The sequence below is a fragment of the Parasteatoda tepidariorum genome, chromosome 5 (genome assembly GCF_043381705.1).
Source record: "Parasteatoda tepidariorum isolate YZ-2023 chromosome 5, CAS_Ptep_4.0, whole genome shotgun sequence".
Taxonomy (NCBI): domain Eukaryota; kingdom Metazoa; phylum Arthropoda; class Arachnida; order Araneae; family Theridiidae; genus Parasteatoda; species Parasteatoda tepidariorum.
In genome coordinates, this window is record NC_092208.1 from 52,306,479 (window position 1) to 52,327,096 (window position 20,618).

The window sequence follows — 20,618 nt, forward strand, 5'->3', positions numbered from 1 at the left end:
AGTTAAAGAAAAAGTAATAATTTCTCTACTTATCATAACTTCACCAAAATTTCATTTTTCAATTATTTTGTAACTAGTCATTGCTTAAAAAAATTTTTTTTTAATGAGATAAAATTTTAAACTAAATACATTATATTTCATAAAATGCACTACGAAGAGAACTGAAAAAAATAGTGGCGATTTTTTTCAGGAAAGATATTTTTTTAAAAAATTATACATAAAACTCCATAACAAAGTTGTTTCGCAAGATTTCTTAACATACTTACAGTTTATTTAAATAAGTTTTTTAAAAAAGAAACTAAAATAAAAATAAAGAAAAAAAATTATTTCTAATTGCATAAAAGTATTTTACAAGTATTTAATTAGAAAATTTAAAAAATTCTTTCTTTTCTTTAATAAAAAATTGTATAATCTCTAAAGTTACGGAACTAAATTAATATATACAAAAAATAATAAGAATAATTTCAATTCACAGATAAACTAAAATAAAAAAGTATAAACCTAATAAACCACACAAAGAAAATTTCATTTTCATAAATAAAAAAATAAATAAAGAATTAATAGATAATTTATTAGCTCCATAAAAATATTAGATAATTTTTTATCTTCGAAAAATGTAAACAAATCATAAATTAAAATAATTACTTTCATCTGTTTGTGGGGCTGAAAGAATAGCGCTGTGTTTCTTTTTAACTTCTTCAACATTTCCTTGTATTTTTTCGATATTCTCCCTGATTTCTTCAACCTGCAATGAAAATCTTACATTAAACACAATCAATAAAAGCTAATAATAAAAAGGCTGCTCTAATTGCATAAAACATTCTATCATTAAATTTTTTTCCCTCCATTTCAAAGATAATCTATCTTCATTATTCCGTTTAATCAATTTTAGCAAGGAGAACAAAAAGATATTAATTAGTTGATAAAAAATAAGAGAGCATCGATATTTCGTCTAATTATAAATTTTTTTTATTTTTTATTAAATTATCACTTTGAGAATTACGAAGTAAGTTTCATCACAAATAATTAAAATAGTTTTAGTAAATTAGTCATGGAAAAACAATTGTGTTTGTTAAAATTGAAGACATCATGATTAACTTTAATTTTTAAATTAAGTGCTAAAAAAAATTTTTTATAGCAAAATCCAAAGCCTGATTATCATTTGGGAGAAAAAAATATTTCTAGGCAGAAAAAAAAAGCAGTTTTGTGGGGCCAGTGGTGTAGTTTCGGGGAGGGTTTGGGGGACAAAACCCTCTCCGAAATTAATTAAGGATCACTTGCTTGATGAACTATTGTACACTAAGTAGAAAGTCCGATGTAAAAAAGTTTTCATTATTTATTTTTTAAAAATTAAATGCTTAGAATAAATATATATATTAGAAGAACATAACCGACAACCCCCCCCCCCGAAAAAATATTTCTAGGCAGAAAAAAAAGCCGTTTGTGGGGCCAGTGGTGTAGTTTCGGGGAGGGTATGGGGGACAAAACCCTCTCCGTAATTAATTAAGGATTACTTGCTTGATGAACTATTGTACACTAAGTAGAATGTAAGATATAAAAAAGTTTTCGTTATTCAATTTTTAAAAATTTAAATGCTTAGAATAAACATATACAGTACCGCTCAAAAGTATCAGTACACCTAGAAACTTATAAAAAAATGGCAAAATTCAAAGTGTCATAACTTCTTTAAAAATGATCAAAAATGCTTCTGCTTTAGCTCATTTTGAAGCTTAAAATCATACATTCTCTGGATGAGGGAGGGCGGGCATATCAGGAAAATAAAAGGGCGCTGGTAGGCGACGCCCGCGTCTGGGAGGGCGTCCACAAAGGATGGAGTGAAAAAATAAACAAACTAAAAATGCTTCCTTGTCGGCTGAGGCCGAAATTTAATTTAAAATTTTCTTCCAAGATCCCCGGCTTGATAAGAATCAAGTTTGGCTTTCCTACGGCTGCCTGTAACTCAAACAACCCCTCTACCCTTCCCCAAATCTCCTGTTTTCGTGTTGTTTAGATTTGGGAGAAAAGGGGTTTAAGTTTTTGTGAGTTGTTTTTGGTTTTCTGGCATTTATTTGAATATGTAATTTTTTGTTATTTGGAATTGTATCAATAAGACAAAAACGCGTAAAGAAAAGAAAAATGACTCGAGATGCTATAAGTTTTGGAGGGCATTTTGTTCATTTGTAATAATCAAGATAAATTTGCCAGAAACAGTTTTTCTGTTTACTATTTTTGCCTTTATCGTAAATATATATATATATATATATTTTGAAGCTGAATTATTTATTATAATAAATGTTCGCAATTTTTGACTCAGCATAAATAATAATAGATTATATAAGCTGCATTTACCAATAATATAGAACACTTGTTAACTGTAGCTGTAGTACTACCCTGCAAAAAATTCTGGATTAAGTTCTGGTAAAAAGTACAGGCTTTTAGGGTACCGGAATTCTTTACCGTACGATCCATTTTTACCAGAACATGTAACGTGTAACGTATATGGTAACATGTAACGNTTCTTTTATTACTGTATAATGTAATCCTAGTATTTGTAATCCTAGTAACTGCTAATTCATTGTGCAATTTATATAAATGTTTGTAATAAATAAGAGAAAATTATATATTTATTTATTTAGAAGCTACGGGTTAGTTTCAAAGGAGGACGGGTACATTGTTGGACAAGCCGTCCTCGGGGACGGGTAAAATTTCTGACTTTTTTCGAGCCCTGCAGTATAGCATTAAATTTTTTCAAGTGTCAACGAACTAAAAAAAATTTTTTTTTTAATAACCTAAATAAAAAGGCAAGCTAACAGATGAAATGATCGAACTATTTATCCGTAATTCCTCCAGGGGTAATACCCGAGATCCTACACATGTAAGCTGAACGAAGTGTTTTGGGTTGAATTCATGTTTAAATTTTCATATACTTTCTCACTACTTTAAAACTAAATGGATAAACTAAGCTTATGTGGGTCAATCATTGAATAAAAATAATGATCTGAAAACTAGGTACATAAGCGTAGCGTCCGGAAGGGGCAAACGTGCCATCCAACAATTTTCCAACATTTCAAAATTTTTTTCAAAGACATTTCTTCTTTAAACCCTAAAAAACTATTTTTTAATTAAAAGAAAAAAATTAATACAATCAAATTAAAAAAAAAACTTTTGAATAGTTTATCTAAAACTTAAAGAAAAAAAATTTATGATTACCATTTCTATGTAAGTAGTATATAAAAAAAACATGTAATGTTTTTTTTTTTTTCGTCCTAAGTTTTGTTTTATTCTTTTAATTTATTGTTTCAAAGAAGAAAACAACTTACAATCTGTCTTGAACTTGAAATTTATATACTTATTTATTTCAAGCAGAAATTTTTAGATAAAATTTGATAGACTCTAGCTATTTTTAATATTCTTATATTCATTCTTTAATATTCCTTTAACATTTATTAGAATTAGATTGAATGAAATTTTTTTTTAAAATTTTATCACCGGCGTTGAACAGTCAACTCAATTTTGAGTACACGACTTCCAATGTTCAACTCCGTAGCCAAGTTAGTAATTTTGAACCCAATTCAGAAGACAAGGGAACTCCTGTATATAGTATTGGGAGAAATTTGCTTGCGAGGAGGACTTTTTGATGAAAATAAGCCGTATTTGCGTTACATGGAGAGGAAAATGGCGAAAATCTCACATGGTCAGCCAGATGGGAAGGGGACTCTAAACCATGATCCGTCTAATACGGAGGATATTTTACGTCAGTACTGTGGTAGTTGGGAAAAGGGTGCAAAATTCGTAACCCACTGGGGATCGCACCCTAGTTCTTTAGAATGACAGTTTAATGTATTCTGAGTTAACGTCTAGTAATGTTCAATACAGCCTTGTAATTCTGGACCAAACCTGGAAGACAAGGGAACTCCTAGATTAAGCATTGGGACAAACTAGCCATCGAAACTTTTTGAAGGAACTAACCCATATTTGAGTCACATGGAAAGGGAAACCACAAAAACCTCCCACGGTTAGCTCGATGGCAAGCGGACTCTAACCCATGGTCTCCTACGTTACAGTTTTTTATGTCAATTATTTAGCTTTCCCCAGATAATACTTGGAAGGCAAAGGACCCATACATTGATCATTCAAGGGTCGCACGTTACACAATTTTATTCTAGAAAAGCCTTAACAATCAAATCAAAAATTTTAAACCTTTTCTGGAATAGAAGGAATTATATTATTTTATACACATGAAGAAAAAAAATTCAAGATTATAGCTAAAGTACATTCCGTTATAAATTACTTATCACGAATCGATTAAAGCAATCGTAAAGTCAAATTTTAAAGAGTTCCTTCAGGGCATACAAACAATGAACGAATCGAATATAATAAAGCAATCGAATCCGGTGTTCATACTCATTTATCAAGGGCAGTATTTAGTCAGTTCATAGAGGGTAGAATCTAGAAAGTTAATTTTGCTTCAGGGAACTCGTTTAGAGGATCTCCATTTCTCCTAATAGCCTCCATCTTGACCATTAGGCTCACTTGGATTACAACTGTTTCGCCATTCAGGGAACAAACTAGCACTTCGTACATGTCCACTTGATCCAAAGCGTCATTTATCAGCAAGCTCACGCCACTGGATCACGCAGAATGATGCTTCCTAATGACTTGTTCAAATTTCAACTGGCACAGTGCCTTTACACTATTCCCGTCTTCGGTTTTCCTCTAGTACGAGTAAATAATAATACAGTTTACGCTGTTTAGTTTAACCCCATTACAACGACGCTTCCATTATAACAGGGTTGTAACTCAAATCTGGAGGGGAAAAAATTCCCTGTGTTTTTCCTGTAAATATTATACACAATATATTAAGAGGAAACAACAATCACTGAGCTCTTGTGTGAGCTATATTGGGCTAACTATATTTATTAGTTTTAATCGCTGGAAAAACAGTTGAACATACTTAAATAATGCTATAGTAAATGAAATATTTTAGTATAGCTGAAATATCATGGTTAAATATATCCCATAGATTACGCTTTGAGTGGTCAACGTTTTTTAAGAGACAAAAATAAGAAACAAAATTCCCTGTATTTCCCCAGTTTGTAAAGAAAAAAAATCAAAATTCCTTGCATTTCCCCCGTTATTTTTAAATTCCCTGTATTTTCCAGGTTTTATTCGTTCTCCCTGTGGATTGGCAACCCTGTCAGCAAAAAATTCTGTTTTATATTCTATACACGCAATGTTGATTTAATGTGTTTAGAACGTTCGCACTGAAACGGTCACTTCAATATAGCGATTGAAATTTACATTTGATTTAGAAAAATTTTCAACACAAATTATTTAAACCGTTATTTACATTGATATTACCATACAATAAATGTAAAACACCTCGATTCCCTTTTGAATGAAGGAAGAGTGACATGACCTACCAAAAGATCATTCATAGTCTGTGTAACTTTTCTTTTCAAAGCATACAATAAATGTATCAATCATACTTTCGTGTTTGAAAATTGTATGGATGGTGTTTTCTACACTAGGGAGCGCTGCAAGCTCGGGACTGCCAAATTTCCGGGTTACTGTTTCAGTTGTATTTTAAAGCCATTTGGCATCATTGTGTTTTGAGAGGAAAATGGAAAACTGAAATNTTCTATACACGCAATGTTGATTTAATGTGTTTAGAACTTTCGCACTGAAACGGTCACTTCAATATAGCGATTGAAATTTACATTTGATTTAGAAAAATTTTCAACACAAATTATTTAAACCGCTATTTACATTGATATTACCATACAATAAATGTAAAACACCTCGATTCCCTTTTGAATGAAGGAAGAGTGACATGACCTACCAAAAGATCATTCATAGTCTGTGTAACTTTTCTTTTCAAAGCATACAATAAATGTATCAATCATACTTTCGTGTCTGAAAATTGTATTCAGGGCACGATTTAAGAATCCAGAGGCTCTAGGCACAGAGCTATCAGGGTCGTAACATTACCTAGTCGTAACACCAAACCAAATTTATTTGTTAATTAATAATCATTAAATTATTAATTATTGAGTGCCTTTAAATTACTAATAACAAGAGTAAATTATGATATATTCATGAATTTGAGCTCATCTTTACAGCAATTTTTGTTAACTTATAATTAGAATAAACAGATCTTGAGCAGGGCCTCATCTAGAAATGCGGGAGTCCTAGCCACAGAAATATCAGGGCTCCCTGGTTGTTACTTTAAACTAAATTTACATGTTGTTTAATAATGAAGTCAGGGTGCGTAGCCAAATCTTTCAACAAAAAATAAGCACATTTTAAGTAAAGCTAAGAACTCAAAAAATATTTTTAAGCACTATATACATTAACAAAATGAAAAATAATTTTCAAATATTTTACATGATCATGATAAAATAACTAGTTTCTGAACAACACTATTTTCTTGATTATATTTGCTACCACAAAAAGATCGAGAGATTTTTCGGTTCGATTTCAGTGGGTGGAAAATGAGGACTGAAATTGAAATATTTTGTAAAAGGCAGCAGAATTGCACATAAGAGAGCTAAAATCTCACCGACCTCTGCTCAGAAGACGCATATGCGGACTCGCAGGCATTTCATCAAACATGTAAAATGATTAGCTATTTTAAACGCTATGGACGACGGTAGGCCAAAATGGATTGTGGTTGAATGAATTGTGAAAACGTTGAATAGAACAATGTGAAAAGCACGATTTTGCATAATACGTGGTGAAAATCGACACGAAGAAGAAAAAAATCATATTTTTGAGAAGGGAAAATTAAGCACTTTTTAAAAACACCTAATGAGAAAAGCACTTTTAAGGGCTTTTTAAAAAACAAAAATAAAAACGAAGCACCTTAAAGCACTTTTTAAAAAAGCTACGCACCATGGAAGTATATTTTTAAATTATTCATAACACAAGTAAATTACGATATATTAGTAAATTTGAGCTTACATTTATTTAAATTTCTGTTAACTCATAACTCTAATAGACAATTCTTAAGGAAAAACACAAAAAGGAATTATTTGTGACATTAAGGGAGGGTAAGTTTGGGCCTCTCAGTTGTTAAATCAGGCACTGATTGTATTCACTCTTATTGTAAGAAGTTAATCCCCTTGTGTTGTTTATGTTCAACTAAAAACACGTGGACTTCGCAATTATCTTGACGTATGTTATTTATCAAAAATGGCAGCCCCGATTCAGCATATATTATTTTTAATGCATTTCTCACCTATGAAGTACTATTTTAAAGGATACTTTTAAAAGAAAAAAAAAAGTTTCGTTATTATCAATGTTTTATGATTTAAATTTATATCATGTTTACACCATATTATTTTTGATTTATATAGGGCATCCAAGAACGACTAGACCGAAAATATTACGTAGGTCATATATCAATTAGTCTCACATATACATACTACGCATACTCAAAGGCAATCACTTAAGTCCAAATTTACCTTTTAACTTCCGACTGTTATAAAATTGATGTATATGTATAGTTAAGTGGCTATGGGGTACAAGATTAAAAAAGAAATCCACTTACAGCGAAAAGTGGAAAACTGTGGAGGTAGGCAGAAAAGTAAATTACATTTGTAGAGCACTATCGATTTATAACGAATTAACACTGTGTAAATCTTGTTTTTTTTTTTTAAAAAAAAGAGGGGGAATTAAAACGTGCAATTGTTTGTACCCGATTTCCTAAGATGACATCGACTGAAACGATACTATATAAGGGTTTCAGGGTGCGACCTCAAATATGCTAATTAATAAGTGCAAACGATATTTTAAGTTACGAAATCAGACATAGAACGCACTTTCCCTGAATAAGAATACCTCTTTTTCAACAGATTTGAATTTGGGGGTAGCCGGAATCTGGGAAATATGGTCCCAATAGTTTGGTCTGGAGAGCGTTCCAAACCTTGGGTCCCTTAAAGTTAATTTTACTTTTTGCATATTTCGCTATATCTCGAAAACTTTCCAAGCCAATTGAAATTTTTTTGCAGACAATTATAAAATTCGTTAATACAGGGGTCTGTTTAGAAGAAATTTGGGTCCGTTAACGGGTCCTTCACAAAATATCTTTTCATAAAAACGGACCCTTCACAAAATATTTTAACTTAAAAACGGACCCTTCACAAAATATTTTAACTTAAGAACGGACCCTTCACAAAATGATTTTTCTTTTAATCGGACCCTTCACAAATTTGTTTATCTTCATTATTATTTTGTTAATCGAATAAACCCTTTCCAGGGCAGAAAACAAGAAAGATGGATGTAAACGAATTAAGTTTTGTCTTCGGCAGACGATTCTTCCATTATTCGTCCGAAATTAATATTCTGCGTTCAGCAGTATAGGCTAAATACCAAATATTTGTATGTTGCATCTCTAATTTAGAAGGAGCAATTGCTGTTTATTTTTTAAAATTTAATTTTTTTGATTACAATTTTACAGTGTTGAGCATAATCTTGTATGTCTATACAATTTAAAAACTCCTTGAAAAAAAATTCTTTTTGCAATAACGGACCCTATTTGCACAAATTAATAAAAGCGGACCCTGGTTGAAAGAATGTGAGCAATTTTTTCACAATTTCACGAAAAACGGACCTTTCACAAAATGTCTGGACAGACCCCTGGTTAATACAAAGATAACCCCATGCAAAAAAAATCTTTTAGTAAAAAAAATTTTGCATCAGTTTAAAGAAAATAATTTTCCATGGCAAAATACAAAATTTGAGAAAAATCGTTTGAATAGTTTCAGAGAAATTGAATTTCGAAAAAAAAATTAAATTGATAAATTTTTTATAAATGGACATTCTTCGAATATTGGAATTTTTTTAAAAAAAATTTCTATCTATTTTTCATTGGCATTGAACATAAATAATTTCATAAAATAACGGAAATATTAACTAAATTATGGATTATTGGTTGAATATAAAAAAGAATTAAAAGTTTTTTTTAAAAAAAAAATGTTAAGGTCCTTACAGTCGGAATCCCTACGACCCTGTAAACCCTATGACTGTAGGGTTTTGCGGAACACCATTTGGGAACCACTGGTCTAAATAGAATCCTCAGAAATAAATAGTATTTTAGTAGAGTCACGTGATTCAGAACTGATGCAGTAAATATTTACACACCATTATTTAAAATTGCATAAGCATATTTTTAATCGAAACAATTAATCTTATTCACGTGTATATAATTTGCATAACTCGTGATTTGCTATATGATTGCGTTTTCTCGACATTTAAACTGCAAATTGATTTTAACTGCTCACTTTCGAATCAACTCTGCTTTGAAATTCAACTACAAATATACGTTGCCATTTCGTTAACTAAATCGTGAACAGCTATGGAAATACCGATGCAACAACATGAAATGGATTCTAAGATCAATTTAATTGATATGCCTGCAAAAACTCACTTGGAACCAACGCAATCAGAAAAGCCTGGTCGAAACATCAATGACTTGGGGAAAATGACTCTGGGTAAAAGAAGCTCAACTAAACTGAAAAATCCTGTCAAAGGAAAGAAGTCGAGACCAACCAAAGGAAAAAAATCGAAACCTGAAAAGAAACCAGCCAAATCCAAGGGCAAAAAAGGAAAAAGTGTTGGACGACCTCGTAAATGATACGTAAACGAATAATTATATTAATTAACTCTCTTCTAAAAACAAAATTTCAAAAGGAAAAAAAAAATCTAAATTGCTTCAATCTGTTCTTTATGGGAGATAACAATAAAATATATTAATCTTTGGAACATATGCAATTTGGTAAAGTACTATATAAAATAAATCATTAAAATTATTGCTTTCTGTATTTATTTTATTTCTAATTGATTAGTATGTTCGAATTAGTATGGTAATTGCAAAAATGCTTTAATATAATTCATTATTTTTATTAAAAATGGATTTGAAACATAAAACCTACATAATATAGATAAATTTTTTTTGAAGTTTTCTCATCTTAATTATTCGAATCATATTGATATTTGTTATAAATCACGGAATTCAGAAATTTTTTCACATTAAATAATATTCTGATTTCTACTGTGATCGTAAGATCATTAACCACTATCATGAAATCTCATTTTTGAGAAATGAAAAATTAGTTAAAAATGTTAAGACCAATTACATCAAGTTTTGTGTTAAAAACCATGTTCAATTTTGCTATATTGCTGTGAATCTATTCAGTTGTAAAAAAATATCACACCTAGGTACATATAATTTCGAATACGTTGACTTTAGTAACGTCAAATGTGTATTACGAAACTCAAATTTAAATACATCGTACAGAAAAATCCTATTTTTGGTTAAACATATAGCATATGGAAAAGAAGTACTGAAAACTGATAGAGGGGATTGATTTAATATTGAGCACTACTATCCCACGAATTTAATCTGATTAAACGACTGAAAAATGTGTATTTTCATAATTTTCATTAAAAATAAGCAAAAAATTGAAACACTTTGACACTAATAGGATCTCTCAAAAATAAAATCGGGTCAACTTATTTGAAAAATACTATATCCAAACAAAAATAGAATCTGTCGAAATGTATTAAATTAGTTCCACTCATAAGTGCTACTCTTAAAGATGTACATGCTTTTTTTTGTACACATATATACGTACAAAAAAAAGCACTGTTCATATTCGTAAGCAGTAAGGAATCCAGAATTTATTTTAATTTATAAATTGCGTTAGTTCAACCTATTAGTCTTTAGCCAGCCTGGCAAATGTATTTTAGTTGCCTATGGTTTTGCTGGATCTATATGTATGTCAATATCATTTGTTCAAATTAAAATGATAGGCGATAGTAGACAAGAAATGCATACGACGTCATTGTTAACGTCTTATGTGTCGAAATATATTTTCAATATTTAAATACTATTCATAATTGCAAATCGTTTTCAGTTTAATTATTATTTTATTTCGAACTTCTTTACATTCTCTTAACAATAATGATAATAGTAATAATAAGGAAAGTCACTCATCCCTTACCTGGGTATTAGAGGAAGTTTGGTGTAAATCGCCAAGTTATGTCATAAATGCAACGGCAATTGATTACCCGGTTAATTATTTGACCCCGGTGAACTTTTATTTTTTACTGAAAAGCGCACTTCAAGTAGTAATTTATAGTAGCTAATGAAAATTATTGTTTTAGTTTAACAACTGTTCATCGTCTCGCAGGGAATTCCGCCTTGTGCAATAACTAACATATAAAGCGTACCAAAAAATATACTTTTTTCTTTTACCTTATTAAATCTAGTGCAGAAACTTATCCATTTAAATAAAAGTCACTTAAAAGCAGTAATTGAAACGAATAGCCTTCTGTTTTCACAAGAGAAAAATAAAAAAAAAAGATTTTCATTTCAAACAAATCTCATCGCCAAAAAATTTCTCTGTTCAAATCAAGATTGCTAGCATTGGTCAAGACGAATGTGACGCAATATATTAATAAATGGAATTTTCGTAAAAATTTTTGTAATGAGCCATACTTAGAGCCACTAAATTAGAATAGGAGTCCATAGTGTAGGAGCCTTAGCCATACTAAGTTGGATGGTTACGATTTCATTGAATCTTTAATAGATAATTCAGCGACAATTTTCAAAATTCTAAGAACTAGGGTTTCTTGGCGACACAGTTTCTGCAATACCCAATTACGAAAATGCTTTAAGTATAGTTACACGAATGCCACTGCCTTTAATTTTTATTTTATTTCATAGGCATTTTTCATCGAAAAACTTTGCAAAAAACTTACCGAAATGACGATCCTAAACATGTAAGTTTAAAAAAGGTGTAAAAAATTAAGTTCAAACATTAGGGGTCGTAAATTAATATTTAAGCGAAGAAAAAAAAAAAAGATATCGGAATCCAACAAATCACTATTAAGGAAGGCGTGACTAGAGAGATAGAAGTTAAAGAAGCTATTAAAACACTCTCCAAGTTCTATCCAAAAAAGTAAAATTAAAAAAAAATTATCATCTTCATTTCACCTTTGCCAATAGTTATTTGCCAGAGTAAATTTTATTTTCGCTAAATTATTAATTGACTGAAATTTATGCATTTTTTATAGCATTTAAAATGAGTGTTGTTCTACGTTTTTCTCGCCTGCACGACTAGATCAGATTACAGGTTTTCAAAGTGGGCGGTCAACACCTTCAGAGGAGGGGGATAACAAGGTTCTGGATATTTAAGGGGTGCGAAGGATTTGTTGAGAACGCATAAAATTAAAATATTTTTTTTTTTGGTTTGGTACCTGAAGCATTATTTGCATTTTTCGTCATTATTTCTTGAAACATCATTATTTTTTGATAGCATCATTGTTTCTTGAAACAGTCAGTCTTAAAAGAAAACCGCTTTTTAACGATGGCGACAAAATATCAGAGTTCCACGTATACTATACAGAAATCCACGTTTAACTGTGAATTATCGCCCCTTGAATCCATATCTGTGACCCTGCGGTTTTCCCAAATTTCGTCAATTTTTTTTTCTTTCTGAAACTAGAAATCTATTATTCGAGAACTTAAAGTAAGCAAATATCTGTTTACTTTTGATCTCGTTTTAGGTAGAATTATTAGTTATCTATATTATATAAAACGCTAATACGTACGTATGTATCAATAAAACCGATGATATTTCTTTTCTCGCGCTGGCAACAGTTTTCATTTTTAATTGATTGGCTTCGGCGTGCAAGAGCACGTAGTGAGCATCATATGGCTAATCCATGTTATATAAAACGCCAAAACGTTTTAATTGATAGGCTTCGGCGCGCAAGAGCACGTAGTGAGCATCATATGTCTATCTATCTCCAATTGTCACCGAGGAAAAAACGGTTGGTTGGTTATGAGTACTGAAATAGTTCCTTTTCATTGGCAGAAATGAGAATGTTATGCTATTGCTATTTTATTTTGAATTGAGCGCTTTACTATTCCACGTTTTGTTATATTATTAGTTATGAGTTGAATGCAGTTTTAATATTTATTTTAAGTTAAATTTCATGAATCTTAATAACCTACGTACGGTTTATAACAATCTCCGAAGAAGAGAGAGCCGCTCTAATGAAACTCCAGAAGAGCAATATCAACGGAGAACTTTTCTCAACAACTTAAATTTAGAATAGTGTGATTAAGAAAAATATGTGAACTGTTTGCAATTTCAAATTAATATTGAAATTTACAGGTTTAGAATTTTCTACAGTGAAAAGTTTTCGGAACTTCAGTGTTCAAAAAAGTATACAAAAGCTAGACGTTAAGAACGTATCCAATGAGCGAGTAAAGCGAGCATCGGATTGCGAAGCAATCCGAAATGAACTGCGAAAGCAGTTCCGGGGGTTGGCGAGCACCAGCGAGCAGGGGGCGAAGCCTCCTAGTTATTTTTTATTATTTTCGATTCCTAAGAAACTACTTAAGACATCGCTTTGAAAATTTTTAGGGATATTTCAAATTCCATCAGTTAAGGCCGGGATAGCCTGATTTGTTGAGCCCTGGGCCCATGTCCAAGAGTTCGTGGGTTCGAACCCCGCCGGCCGAAGAAGTGTAGTAAATGGCGACTGATGCACGTTAAATCTGTCGAGTAGCAAAGTCCTCCATGTTCCCATAACAAATCAATACCTCTGGGAGTACTAATCTAGGAGTTTTCTTGTCTTCTGGATTGGTTCAAAATCACAAGGGTACGGAGTTGAACATTAGTAGTCGTAAATCCATAAAATTGGGTCAGCTGTTCAACGACGGTTATAAAAAAAAATTATATCAGTCGTATGCTGTGATAATGTTTTAGCGTTAACAGGAAAACTTTTTGAGTTAAGAAAGATTTTTGATGATATATGAAACTATTTTTTTGTTGATGAAACTAAAAATTCTCAGTTCATAATTTTTGAAAAATTTTTTTTCCAAAGATATGTATTAACAGTTATCTCAGTTTAAACATGTGTATGCAAATATTTCATGAAAAAAAAAAAAAAAAAACTGAAGCAATATCTTGTCTAGATGCCGAGAAAAAAGTACATAAAAAAAAATCAAATTTTAGCATTATTGGTATTGGTCTCCCCTTAAAGAGCTTAACGAATGTACGCTGTTCTTTTATACTCACTTTTTTAAAATAAAAAAAAATTAAAAAAAACATACGGCTATGTGAAAAAATTAAATTGAGATTTTTAGCGTTAATTTTATTTATCTTATATTTCTAATTATCTTAACACATAGTAATCTTAAGCATTTTTAAATTTTTTTTCCCCTTTACTCCGAGGCAATAATACAGCTGAGTTTTGATTATTTTTCAATATTGACTAAACTTTGCTATTCGGCCGATATTTTTGGCCGAATATTCGGTATTCGGAAAAATCACTATTCGTTACATCTCTAGTTATGATAAGCGTTATGTTAAAAATAGATTTCAAACCATACAGATTTAAAGTTAAAAATAGATTTTAAACAACACAGATTTATAAACTATTATTTCATCCAGGTATAAAAGTAAGCGCCTTGGCGCGATTCTGAATCCATAAAATATTTTTATTATTTTGTAACAACCTCAAATTAAAACGTTTTTCTATTCTCAGGAAAATTAAGCTTACTCAAGAAACTAAAATATTCCAATGCTCATAATAACTTTAAGACTATTACACAGAAATCACAATTCCAGGTACTTTTCGGTTATCGGACCCAAGCAGAAAGTAGTCAAAAAATTTAGACTTTCGGCATCTTTTATTTTTAAAATGCATGAAAATTAAATAAAGTAAAAAATTAAAAAAATTTAATAAAAAATAGTTTAATTTCTTAGCGCCCGGTTAACCGAAATGCACCCAATTTCGTCAAAAATTATCGCGTAAATGTATTATTCAATTACGACCCCCCCCTTAATAAATGGTCTTAGGGTGGGAAAAATGTTGGAGCCACCCTTACCAATAAATGTATAGTTTGTCTGAAGTATGAACTCCCCTAGCCATTCGTCTGGACCAGTGGCCGTGACTATGGTTACGAGATATAACTATCTCAAGTAGGGGTGTGGAGTCACTGTTTAGGACAGGTTTTGGCTCTGGTCGGCGAGAGAAAGGTGATCTTTTTCTCCGGTCTATTGTGTTAGCCCTAGAGTGAAGAGAAGCTACCCTCCCTGAAATGCCCTATTCTTGTTTCCATAGCAGCAGACGGTCTCAGACTTTGTGATGGGGGGAGTTCTTACCATAGACAAACTATAGGTCCCTATATCCAAATCACAATCCTGAACTTTATTTATTCTTGACTAAAAAATGTATTATCCATTTCCCGACTTGCTCAACAGTTTACCATTTTGAGAATACATTTTGAAAATTTCGTTTAAATTCTCCCACTGTATTTCAGGAAAAAAAAATTTTTTTTTTTCTTTTTTCACAAATAAATAAATAAACCTTTTAGTACCAGCAAGCAATAGAAGTAAATTATTTCATTTCAGAACTCAATTCACTTTCTGATTCCGCCGGGGATTCGCCGGACAGTTTTGCTAGGGCTCCGAGAAACTCAGATATTCCGAGCCGAGCAACAAGGGGGGAATGGGGTGAGGAGGCGGGAAAGTTTTCCAGCCGAACTAAAACAAGCATTGAAAGGGGGTTGTGACGAGGAGCGGAAAGCATCCCGAACATTTCACTGTGTCAGGGTCGACAGCGAAGAAATAGAGCATTTTAAATTAAAAGCTGAGAACGAATGGAAGAAGGGAGGAGGGGCGAAGAAAATATTTATGAATAAGCGCTCAACGCACACACATATGCGTCGTGCAATGTAATGAATGAAGGGGGTAGAAAAGGAGTTTTGGAGTACAGTTAACCGTAACAGTTAAAGGAATTTTTGGCACTCTGCCATTTTCATGTTTCGATCAATACTGCGGTAGCTAAGCTCATTCTCTAGAAGGGAAGGTGAAATTTGTAAAAATAAAAATAATAAGTGTTTAAGTTGTTCTTTTTTTTTCTTTTATTAAGTTTCGAAAATTTGCCTTTTTGACGTCACCACCACAGCTTGCGCTTGCCTACCTGTTACTGGGTTCTTAACGAAAAGGCTACAGGCGATTCTACCCTGGGATAGAAGTTCTCAGGAAATCTTGCAACAGGAAAAGATAAATTTAAAAAGAAAGTCTGGTGGCTGGCAAGTTCTTGCCAAGCAGAAGATATTATGAGTAGATAATAATCCGATATTCTATGGAGGAAATACGAGGGGAAAATAGATGAATATTGTTGAACTGGCGAATAAAATTTCTCATTCACGAAATTCGCGTTAAGATATTACAGGACAGAGGGTTAGAATCAGACACCTGTCATCTGTTGATCGGAGATTTCTCTCAGATATTTAAAGTGGAATCAGAATTTCTGTTTAAAATTTGATTTAAAATTTTTTTTTGAATATATATAAACGTTACGTGTAAATTTTATTTTATTTTAATTTTTAAAAAAAATATATTTATTTATTTAACCACATTAAGTATATCCCAATTTACAATCTCTTCAAAACAAACCTCAGTCTAGGTTTGTTCTAAAAAAAAATTGAAGCTTGGGTACAAACTAGGAAATTTTGTTACTGGCTTTGTAGTGGTTTATTTGTAGTATTTTCAACAGTGACCACTTTTCAGAATACGCGGCCACATTTTCAAAAATTTAAATACTTGCCTTAAATAATTTTAAAAAAAACCGTTGATATAACTAATTAGACGCATTTCTTGAAATATAGTAAACATCGCATTGTTCAAAAGTGGCTATATATATATATATATATATATATACACCGAAGAGCCATTACATTATGACCATTCTGTTAATAANTATATATATATAAATAAATAAGAAGAAACAAGCACGAAATAAAGTAATTTTAAGAATACACTATGGCTTGTGGCGAAGTTTAATTTTGCCCCATACTACACTGAACCAAAATACAAGTAATAAAAAGAAAAATCAATCTAACAAAATAATCGGAGAAAAGATCACTCAAGCTAACGTTCTCTCTCGCTAGAATTGCTCACAATTAAAAAGTCAACAAAAAAAAATTTCTGTTTGAACTGAGTCTGACCGTAGCAAGCTTCACACAGACGGCACGGCTCAATAGCAGCAGAACTTTTCCGATGGAAGTTGGACGTTCTGATGGACGTTTTCGGTGGTTCTAGTAAATCTCCTTACTCTAGCAAGTGCTAGATGGTTCTAGCAAGTCTCCCTCCTCCCAACCACAGTATTAATACAAAATATCTCTAAAAATTGACAAAGAAAGGGTTCATTCCAGTTTACGGATTAACCGGGGGTCATGAATTTCGTGGTTTTCTTCTTCATAAACGCAAATGTTCTCCCCGCTAATAAATGATAAAAACATACATGTTTAAGCTTACTAATATCCTATCTTTTAATCATTGGCATAGTTTGTCTTGCATAAAAATCAAATACATATTCTAAAATAGCAGTAAAATTTAAATTGCCTTTGTTAAAAAATTAGGATATTATTGAGGTTTTCTAGCCACGTAAATACTTTGTTTTTTAAGATTAATAATTTATTGTAAAGTATATTTATTCCTTTTTTTAATCCCCATTTTTTTTACTGTAGGTTTCAAAAATCAACCAAGGAAAAGTGAAAAAACACATCCTTCGTTTATCGAAAATTTCATCAGTTTAACGACCAAAAGAATGTGTTCTTTTAAATTTGGAAGTACGATTATTAAGCAACATTGTAATGCACTCTAATACTTTATAAAATTATTAAAATTCTTCAAAACTTAAATTGATAACGTTTTTTCAGGCTGGCAGATCACAAATATTTTTCCTTTTGACGAAATTTTTAACTATCATAGTCTACGCTACAACAAATATTTCTATGAATGACTTACTATTAAGACTTCATGATTAACATTTAAAAAACATAAATATGTATTTAATTTTAAATGAATTTGTATAATATAAAAATAAAATTAGAGTTAAAATCTCTTTCAGTTTGTTAAGAACATACGGACGGATTGTTTTCTTCTCTTTACTACACCCAAATCCGAAAAGTCGAACTTCATAGAAACACTTTTTGGGAAAGTATGAGAGAAACAAACGAAACAGACAAAAAAACTTTCTAAAAATAACAATAATCATTCGCGTACGTCAGTTTAAAAGCTGTACCGTTTTTACGTAAATGCAAACAATGGCAAAGTTCAAGTAAGAATGTCATTCACTTTTGAAAATATGTAGTTTACTGAGTCATCGAGGAAAAATATATTTAAATGGTTCGACGTCAATGGCCAATTTTAAAGAATGAAACGAAGTACAATAGGAAGCAGTTTATACAGGCTATGTAAATTATTATATCTTCATAATTTTTTTTTTTTTTTTTGCATTAAGGCAGATTAATATTAAACGAATTCAACTAACACATCGTGAGAGTATAGTTGCAATGTCATACCAAACAGAAAAAGTATTGATAGCTGGGGTACTTATCAAAAATCGTGTTAATGTTGTCTTGCGTATATATGACGAACGAAACGTACCCTTTAACTTCGTCTAAACATTGTTCTTCAAAGCTCTGTCGCCAAGAAAAATAAAAAAGCCGCATTTTAAGTGCCTTACACCTGAAGCAATGCGATGATTACAAGCTATGTATATTATTATTTGGGCTTTAAAACTGATAAATAACTTAAATATTTTAGAAGTTATTAGAATTTTTTAAAAATCGCCAATTTGGCGACATTTTCCCACCTAGATGGAAATTATCAAAATCACTGTCTTATTCTCAGTTTTTGCAAATTTTTATGAGCCCAGATAATGCAGAATTGGAAATATTAAAACATTAGACCACAAACCCACTTCATTTACACAAAATTGTAGCTTTTCCCCATATTGACGTTTTGCGCCATTTTCAAAATAAGCATTAACAGCGCTGGCTTTAGATGGGCTAAACTTGACCTAAAAATCATGAGTAACTGCTGTAAACTCACAGCAGTTATTGAAATAATATATAATTAGAAAAAAAAAGCATCATTTCATATGACGACGGAGTCTTCGAAAAACAGCCTTAAAAAACACGAAAGATATGTCCAATTCTTAATACAGAGTTGAGTTTTCTTCTGCTGAAATCATTCCACACTGCACTTCATCTACCGAACTAGATTTTTGGGAGTCATATCCCATTTTGAAAGATTCTAATAATTTAGTTAATGATCTTTCTAATATCTCACCTTTTCTCAATATTTGGAAGTCTATTCTTATTTAATCTGTTGCACCCTCGAGGTTTTCCTCAAATCCCTTCACGCAGTATGGCACTATCTTTCCCCGGCGGTTCATACTTGAATTTAACCTCATAATTCACAGGTATCATATCCCACACACCTGCCATAGATTAACTCCCCTCTTATTAGTTCAAGATCGACTGCTGCATAAAAATTTTAAGTGTGTGTGCCAGAATAGCGAGATAAAGCCAAATATTGATGGAATTATATTTCATGGGAAATGTTTTTCTTTAAAATTGATGGTCGCCTTCTTATGAATGACGCGTAAAATAGTCGTCTATAATGATTTGTAATTTAAAAAAATTTGTAACTTAGAACAAGAGGAAGAAAGAAAAAATGGCGATGCTGAATAAAAACAAGAACCAGTCAAAACATCTATACATAAAAATATTTCTTAAAGCTTTTTTTTTAAAATTTAGAACTGCAACGTATAAATTATCTTGACAATTAATGATTTTCTTCATACATTTCTAATATCATTAATTATTAATCTTGTTCAAATGTATTCTTGATATAAAACGTAAACAATCTCTCTTTGCTAACGCAGCAATTTATTTTTCCTGAAATTTAAAATTACATCAATATTGTTTTACAATGAAATATTTTACAACGATTACGTTTACTAATTAATTGCAATGATATATTTTTTCTATGTAATTCTGTATGCTGATAATGTTTTTAAAACATGATATTTTACTTTCAAATTTAAACAGTCAAATTCTAAAAAATCGAGCAGTTTAAAAAATTAAGTATTATTAAAAATCTAGTAAATTATTGTTCCCAAAAATTTGATTTAACTTTTGAACTTTATTTTTGAAAATATTAATTATTATCTATGTTTTATCTTAGTTAAAGTACATAAATTACAAGCTATAACCACACTTTTATATATTTTTTCTTCTTAGGGAATTTGTGTTAATTGTTAGATTAATATATATATTTTAAAGGCATTTTTATTTTTTACTCCATATCGGTAAGTTTTCGGTTTTCTTTAATCTCAAACTCATTTTTCAATTGCATTTTTATTTTCAGTAATATAGACACATTATAATAAAGACTAGTTTTTATCTTAGGATAATTATTCTTTACTTCGAAATGTGTACTATGTTAAGAAATGTGTACTGCCGAGATCTTTGTTTTCCATAGAACATTTTTCGTTTCATTTTATTTTATAATTCTATTATTGTGCATAATATATATGCATTTTACTTATGTACGCGAATTTTTAACGTCTTGGGAGATTCGCAACAAGTGCATGCACGCAGTTTTAAGCATATATAATATTAGAATTCGAAATAAAGGTTTAACTGAAAAACTTAGCATAAAAACATGTTAAGTGTTACTTTGAAAACGCACAAGTTTTCGAATCGTAAAGAACATGAAATGATGCCGGTTGTAAAC

General features: G+C 31.0%; 1 protein-coding gene across 5 annotated transcripts in view; it reads right to left on the minus strand.

Annotated features, from left to right (window-relative positions):
* Positions 1-20,618, minus strand: part of LOC107457020 (syntaxin-1A) — a 166,982-nt gene that overhangs the window by 22,298 nt on the left and 124,066 nt on the right. For all 5 annotated transcript variants that reach the window (XM_043055239.2, XM_071181451.1, XM_043055245.2 and 2 more), the window contains exon 3: positions 646-745. In XM_043055239.2, the coding sequence (XP_042911173.1) occupies positions 646-745 (100 nt within the window). The remainder of the gene's footprint in view (positions 1-645; positions 746-20,618) is intronic.